This window comes from Vulpes vulpes, unplaced genomic scaffold (genome assembly GCF_048418805.1).
Source record: "Vulpes vulpes isolate BD-2025 unplaced genomic scaffold, VulVul3 u000000659, whole genome shotgun sequence".
NCBI classification, from domain to species: domain Eukaryota; kingdom Metazoa; phylum Chordata; class Mammalia; order Carnivora; family Canidae; genus Vulpes; species Vulpes vulpes.
This window is the reverse complement of record NW_027325797.1, coordinates 417,624-425,030: the sequence shown is the minus strand read 5'-3', so window position 1 is coordinate 425,030 and position 7,407 is coordinate 417,624. Positions and strand designations below refer to the sequence as shown.

Sequence of the window (7,407 nt, the reverse complement as noted above, 5' to 3'; positions counted from 1 at the left end):
GTTAATTTGTGGTAATTTAAACTTATTCTTAGCTGCAGTTTGGGCTTTGGGATAAAAGTCAATCACTTGTCCTCATGTGACTGAGGTTTTGAGATGAAACACTTTAAATACTTAAGAAAACCGCCCAGGAGGGCAATCAAGATCTGAAAGCAAGTTTCTGTTGGTTTATTCTTGCTTCGCTATCTCATGCGAGCACTGGTTTAATTCAGGAAATTTCCTCGCAGCTGCCCTGTGGTAGGCGGGTACGATGACCCACAGGAAGCGGCAGTGACTGCAGAGCTGAAGGTGGTCATCCCACTACTCTTCAGATCAGACTCTTCAGGGGAGATGGTTTTAAGGAACGATGGTCAGGAGGAGCTCTCACCTCCCATTTGGTGCACTTCTAGAGAGATGCAAAGGTAGGCAGAGCTCACTTTCTATTCCCAGCTTCCAGGAAGAGTTCTGGGTTCAGCTATTGGCGGGTGACATGCTGGAAGGTGGGTCAAAGGTGTCTGGTAAAGGCCGAGGTGAGAATGAGCTTTGGGATGAGTTGGCCTGCTCCTGACCAGGCTTTCGAAGGGCAGGTTCTCGCCTACGTGGGCGTGAATGTCCAGGCTGCGGAGTTGTGCCCTGTTCAACATTTACTTCAAAGGGAAAATATTAGCTAACTTCCAGAATAAATGGAATCTGAGCCAGAGAAATTGAAGGAAAGGAAAAGGAAGAAGTGGCGGGTTAACGGTATCAGTAGACCCCCCCCCCCCCCCCCTGGTAAATGGCTCTGCTGAGTCTATTCACGTGCGGAAGGCAGCTCAACACACCCCGGCTTCACCCTTGACCTGATCTCAGAGGGAAACTGTGAAAACTTGATGATGTAAGGGAACTTCACTAGCCCATCCGTATTCCCTGTGCAATGGTAGAGATACTGCTCTTTTAGGGTGCCTGGGTAGTCAGCCGGTTAAGTGTCCAGCTATTGATCTCAGCTCAGATCTTGATCATCTCAGGGTGGTGAGTTCAAGCCCTGTGTTGGGCTCTATGCTGGGCATGGAGTGTACTTAAAAGAAAAGTAAAAGAAATATTATTCTTTCTTGAGACACAGAAGATCATATGCTAACATGTTTTGACATTGCCCCATAGCTATGAGTTTTAAACACGTGCAAAAATTATCTGGGACCCAATGTAACCTGAGGTGGCAAGTTTAGGTTTTGTCTTCAGGGTGTTTTACTGAGACCTGGATCCTGATCACTGAACAGATAGTCGCCAAGGCTCTGTCCATGTTCTTTTTCCCAGACAGAGGTAGTAAAGCTACTGTTTGAGTCCATTTGTAATGACCCTGTTTGTGTGGGAGAATATGCAGGAATGAGCAAGGTTTTTTTCCTTTAAGACAAAAAAATGACACAGAAACTAGGAGATACAGACAAACGAGACTCATTAGAGGTCACGTCAGAATGAAGGCAGAGTCTGTCCGGCAGCGTGAACAAGGGTGCGTCAGTGATTTATTGCCACAGTAACGGTGCATAACAAGTAGCCCCCGAAACTTACTGGCTTAAAGCAACAAACATGCATATTGCTGACGAGTCTGCACGTGGGTGTGGATGGTTCTTCTGAAATCCCCTGGGGTCACTCACATGCGTGAGGGCCTATAATTGCTACCTGATTTGGGATGACTCCCCCCGAGATGAAGGCTACGACTTCTCTCATTTCCAGTGTCTCTTATCCTCGAGCAAGGGGGCCCAGCTAGTTTTTCTTAGCCATGCATGAGCTCAAGAGCCTGTGCTTTTAAGATATTTGCTGATATCTCCTTGGCCAAAGTCAATCACAAGGCCAACATCAACACTGAGAGAGGAAGAAAATATATTCCACCTTTTAATGGGGGCAGCGGCAAAGTCCTGTGGCCCTGGTCTGAACGCAGGGAAAGGTAAAGGATAAAGGCTGTCGGTGCAAACCTATCTGCAGGGCCGCTATGCAACAATGAACAAGAGCCCTGAAGGCCATTCGGAGTTGGCCCGGCCATCAGAGCTCTTAATAAATCGTCACTATGCTTGTAGCAAAGGGCAACATTAGCGAAGGCCAGTTTGCCAGAGAAGGTGAAGTCTCATTTGGTTCAAACATGGAAACGCAGACTGACATTTTCCGTACATGGAAAGTGAAGATTCTCATTTTACATAGTTTCTATTCCCATGCACTTACACATTCATGATATAAATTAAAAATGTGTTCCCTTTTACTGTATTGTAGGCTTCCCATTGACAGGAATTACGTATGTTTGGTTCATTGCTATATTCCTAGCAACAAAACCTATAATAGGGTCTGGCACATAGTAGATATTTAATCAATATTTGTTGACTGACTGAATGAGTGGATAGTACTCTTGTGAACAGCAGCCACGATACATGGCTCTTACAGGATTCTACATGATTCATTTTCCATCAGTCATTTTTTTCTAGAAGATATAAATGTAAGCATTCTGTGTGTATATTTATTATATCAAATTTTAATAATAATACAATTTTTTAAAATGATGCTAACTATCTACTAAGTACTTAGGAGGCACCAGGCACCCAGTTCCAAGTTTTATGCATACAGATCTGTGAAATCATAGACGTATGACAAACAAAAGGAGGCAGGTACCACAATCACCCCCTTTTTATGATTTTATGATTTATTTATTTATTAAAATATTTAATTAATTTATTTATTTGAGAGATAAAGAGCTAGAGAGCTGAGGGGGAGAGGCTGAGGAACAGGGAATGAATGGCAGGCACATTCTGCACCAAGCATGGAGCCCACCTTGGGGCTCCATCTCATGACCCTGAGACCATGTTCTGAGCTGAAACCAGGAGTTGGATGCTCGATTGACTGAGCCACCCCGGTACCCCTCCCCCACCATTTTATAATTTTAAAAACCGGAGCATGGTGATGGTTTATACAGCGCGTGACTGGAATTATAACTCCGGTAGAGTAACTTACCATCACAGCAGACTGCCTCATGATACCATTCTCCCCAAAGGCCGCTTTTCATGTCTAGAAGAAACGGGTTGGAGAATGAGTCTGTTTTCTGTAAAATGTTTACATTTACAGGGCTAGAGACTGTGTTAATACACCAGAAGGAACACCTGGAGGGTTTGGCCCGAATCCTCTACAGAAAAACGTCATCCAAGAAGACCAAACAGACAACCTGAAGACCTTCCTGAAGGGGGAGCCCCAAATCCTGGGGGTGAGTGAGCTTGGCCTCCAAGCATAGTATTTGCGGAGATAGCGGATTCCAGAGAGAACAGTTTTCCTTTGTGACGCCTGAGCCATGATTAACTGTGTCCTAAGCTGACTCCATAAACCTCTCAGTGGCAGGAAAGAGATTTAAAAAAAAAAAAAAAAATCAGAAGTACTGTAATCTGAAAGGAAAATGCATTTCTGTAATGAAAGGGGTAAAAAAAAGTTATCCTAAGATCTTTCTAAACAGCCTTGCACTTGAGGAAAGGCCATGGATTCCTAGGGGTTTCATCCTGGGAGCCCTTTCAAAACCAGCTGTGTGTCAAGACCACAAAACCTTCTTCCTAGAGACCTGCAAGCCTCATGCTCTGAGCGTCTTCTTCTTCGCTCCCAGGTGGCCCAGATTCTGATTGGTCTGATGAAAGTGTGCCTGTTTGCTACAAATCAGTGTTTCTATTATTCTGACTTCAGTTATTGGTGTCATCCCTTGAGCATGATCTCAGGATATCCGATATGGGGATCCTTCTTTGTGAGTACACCTTACCTCCCTCAGTGATCGCAGTCTGCAAATACTCCTTCCAGCCTTCTCTTTCCAAAACCCAATGACTTGACCTGGGATTTTACTTCTTAGAGCGAAATATGTGACTAACTGCATTGGGGTTCGGATGATCTCTGGTTCGGGTGGCAGTGCAGGGGCAGGCCCACCAGGCTGAGTGGCTCCCTCCATTTTTAGTTCCTCATATCCGGAGCAGTGTCTATTGCTGCTGGAAGAAACAGGACACTGAACCTGGTAAGTACTTCCGGGGCCCAAAGCACAAGCAGAATCAGGCAGCAGGTGCACTCTAGCTCAAGACAAAAGAAATAATCCCCAATTCTCTGAATCATCTGGGCTCTACGGGGTCGTGGCAAATTCCTCCATGAGGAAACTGAGGTTTGACGTACTTTTTCCACCCCTATCATCTGACATTCCGTCCCTGGAATTAATTTGTGAACATAGAATCCAATGCTTCAGCCCATGCTCCTCCTTCTTTCTTAGACTTAGGAGAATTATTTGAGAATGTGTCTTCAACCCCTTAAAGATAAGTGAATGTGGGGATCCCTGGGTGGCTCAGCGGTTTAGCGCCTGCCTTTGGCCTAGGGCGTGATCCTGGAGTCCTGGGATCGAGTCCCACATCGGGCTCCCTGCATGGAGCCTGCTTCTCCCTTGCCTGTGTCTCTGCCTCTCTCTCTCTGTCTATCATAAATGAATAAATCAATCTTAAAAAAAATAAGTGAATGTTTTTGTGTTTTCCAAAGAGAGGAAGAGCGTGAAACAGGTGACACCGATCATTGTCTTCCAGATCAAGGGCAGCCTGGGAATGAACACGCTCAGTGCTGTGGTTGGAGGAATAGGGACAATCATATCAACAGGAGAACTGACTGTGGAACTTAAGTCAGAAAGAAGGTGTCTTATTTTTGTAAGTGTTTGCGAGCTGCTTTGATTTTCTGAAACTCTGTTTATATTATCTAAATGTATATTTGCCCGAGGTGATTGTCTCTTAGTTGATCCTGGCGTATCGTGACAAGCCAGAAGATCCAGGACTCTGATCTCATGGGGAGAATTTTCAGCCCCTTTCTGCTGGGACCTACCAGGATGGTTACCTTTTTTCTCTCATTCTTCACTGAACACAGTTACATTAGAAAAAAAATTTTTTTACATTTTTTAAAATTTAAATTCAATTTGTTATACATATAGTATACCATCCAGTGCTCCTAAGGATCTTTTTATAAAGTCTCCAGGTTCAAGTTGAGGTGGCAGCAGGCTGCTGTGCTGGCTCAGTGAGCTCAGTGTCATTTGCAGGGGGTGGTGGTGGGGAGGAGAGGCAGGGCCCCAAGCTGAGATGCTCAGAACCTCTAGGGTGTGCTATGTAAAAGGAAAGGACAGTGATGTCCCTTTCCTAGGCCTGGAGGTTCTCTGATCTTTAGATGAGAAAAAAGCATAAACTCATACAGGGAAGTGGTTATAAGGAAAAAAACTTGAAGCAGACCACATAGAGAATTTCTAAGCCAAAAAAACCTAAGGAAACACATCTGATTTAATCTGAATTTCCCTGCACTTACAGAGATCCGGAGTAGAACTCCTCTCAGTCATTGTAGGATCTTCTTGTCAATTTTTCTTTTTTGGTTTGTTATGAGAGAGAATGTACCTGTTTCTAAAGTGGAGGAAGAGTCACATTGGAATCAGATAATCCAGAGCCTGCAGAAGCTCCATCTATTAATTATGTTCCTTTCCTTTTTCCCTCTTTCCTTGTGGCATTTGTTTCTTTATAGAGGGCATTTGAGACTGTGATACTGGTCCTTTCCCTCCTGGAAGTCAGCATCGCCATCTCTCTTTCTGTGTTTGGGTGCAAGGTGACCTGCTTTGTCTCGCAGGTGAGTGCTCAGGACCTGAGGGAGGGTTCACATGTGGCGAGTGATGCTGAGTCTGTGTTTGTTTCTTTCACTGTCTCTTCTGTCCGAACGGATGGGAAAGATAAAGGAGCAGAGTGGAGGAAGGACGGCCGTGATGTGACTTCTTCCTGAAACTAGAGAACACAGCAGAACACAAGATAGAGAGATGGCAGGTGTTTCCAGGAGTCTCATAGATCTTGCTGGATATTGATCTTTATCGAGTGAGGGTCTAAGGCTCCGAGGAACAGATATTTAACTCTTAGGTCCCAGGATACAGAAAAGAAGGTGTTCCCAGGATAGATGTGAATCCCTCTAGCTGAAAGAGTACGTGCATAACTCTGTGTATGATTCTCAATCTCCAACAGGTGGTGGTCATCCAGTCAACCAATGACAAGGTGCCCTCAGTAACGGCCCCTTATGAACATGTTTATGAGGAGCTGGAGTTTTAACAGAATTGTTCCTGCTTTTAGAAAAGTCATTCATTGTGCGTCACTAAGTCAATAGTAGCTTGCCTGTCAGGAAGTGCTCACATCTGCGCACAAGAACAGTTATTACAAAACCAAATAAAATACATTTTTTCCCTCTATTGTGCTGATTGTGATTTTGAATCCCATCCTCCCACATCATCCCATAACCAGTCATATGCCTGGGACGCACAGTATCATTTCTCTTGATAACTCTTAAAGAAACTATGCCACACACACAGGAAAGTGAGCAGATCACTATAACACCTGGCCGATTTCTTTTTTTTTTTAAGATTTTTATTTTTAAGTAATTTCTACACCTAACATGGGGCTCAAACTTATGACCCAGAGATCAAGAGCCACATGCACTACCAACTAAGCCAGCCAGGCACCTCCAATTTTTAGATAAATAGGAAGTGAACATCACTTGTTTCAATGAGTTAACATTATCAAAGTTCCTGAAGACTGAGTGCTCCTTTTCACTCACTAAGATCCCCAGGGTAACTGCAGTCTTGACTTTTACAACCAATGTGAGTTTTATCCGTCTTTGAATTATATAAAATGGAATCTTGGGATCTGTATAACTGAGTATGCGTACTGAATATGGCTCCTTTCTTCTAGCGTGCTCGTCAACTTCACTCATGCCATTGCCAGTGGCAGTAGTTTATTCATGCCGCTGCAAGATATTCTATTTTAAGACTTATGGAACAAGCTATAACCTATTTAGTATTGATGAATATTTGAGATACTTCCATTCGGGATGAACAGTGCTGTGCACGAAAACTGTACCTCTATAGCTTGGTACAGGTATGTGTTCAGTTCCACTGGAATTGCTAGGTCATATCCAAATTGCATATCACACGCACATGCCTTCTAGCAGTCCCTGAATTCCAGTCATTGTACATTTTCACCTTGACATTTGTGATTTTCATTTTAACCATCTTGATGTAGTTGTTCAAATTGTAATACTTTTAATATTATCTATTAAAAAATAAATGGTATTTTAATTTTTATTTATTTTTTTAAAGATTTTATTTATTTACTCATGAGAGACACAGAGAGAGAGAGAGAGAGAGAGGCAGAGACACAGGCAGAAGGAGAAGCAGGCTCCATGCAGGGAGCCTGACGTGGGACTCGATCCTGGGTCTCCAGGATCACACCCTGGGCCGAAGGCGGTGTTAAACCACTGAGCCACCCAGGCTGCCCAATAAATGGTATTTTTAAATAATATGATTTATAAAAAAAAAAAAATTGCGAAAGATAGTAAAGAGTGTTCCCATACAACCTAAATCAGTTGACATCTTACATTAGTGTAATGAACCAATAT

At 43.5% G+C, this 7,407-nt stretch overlaps 1 protein-coding gene across 2 annotated transcripts; it reads left to right on the top strand.

Annotated features, from left to right (window-relative positions):
- The first annotated feature begins 279 nt into the window (after positions 1 to 279).
- Positions 280 to 6,202, top strand: LOC112935041 (membrane-spanning 4-domains subfamily A member 4A-like). 2 transcript variants are annotated; one of them, XM_072745701.1, is made up of 7 exons: positions 280 to 398; positions 3,058 to 3,193; positions 3,581 to 3,715; positions 3,920 to 3,976; positions 4,527 to 4,643; positions 5,497 to 5,598; positions 5,982 to 6,202. In XM_072745701.1, exons 1-7 carry the CDS (start codon positions 328 to 330, stop codon positions 6,063 to 6,065), a joined length of 702 nt encoding a protein of 233 aa, XP_072601802.1. In that variant the 5' UTR covers positions 280 to 327; the 3' UTR covers positions 6,066 to 6,202. The 2 variants fall into 2 exon arrangements, with proteins under 2 accessions (XP_072601802.1, XP_072601801.1); XM_072745700.1 differs by lacking the exon at positions 5,982 to 6,202 and having other exon boundaries at positions 294 to 398; positions 5,497 to 5,860.
- Positions 6,203 to 7,407: the final 1,205 nt, after the last annotated feature.

Excerpts from the sequence above, each read along its gene's own strand:
- LOC112935041 (XM_072745700.1), top strand. The coding sequence starts at position 328 with ATGGTTTTAAGGAACGATGGTCAGGAGGAGCTCTCACCTCCCATTTGG. Across the intron at positions 3,716-3,919 it reads CGATATGGGGATCCTTCTTT|TTCCTCATATCCGGAGCAGT; the intron begins GTGAGTACACCT and ends CTCCATTTTTAG. Across the intron at positions 3,977-4,526 it reads GAAACAGGACACTGAACCTG|ATCAAGGGCAGCCTGGGAAT; the intron begins GTAAGTACTTCC and ends ATTGTCTTCCAG.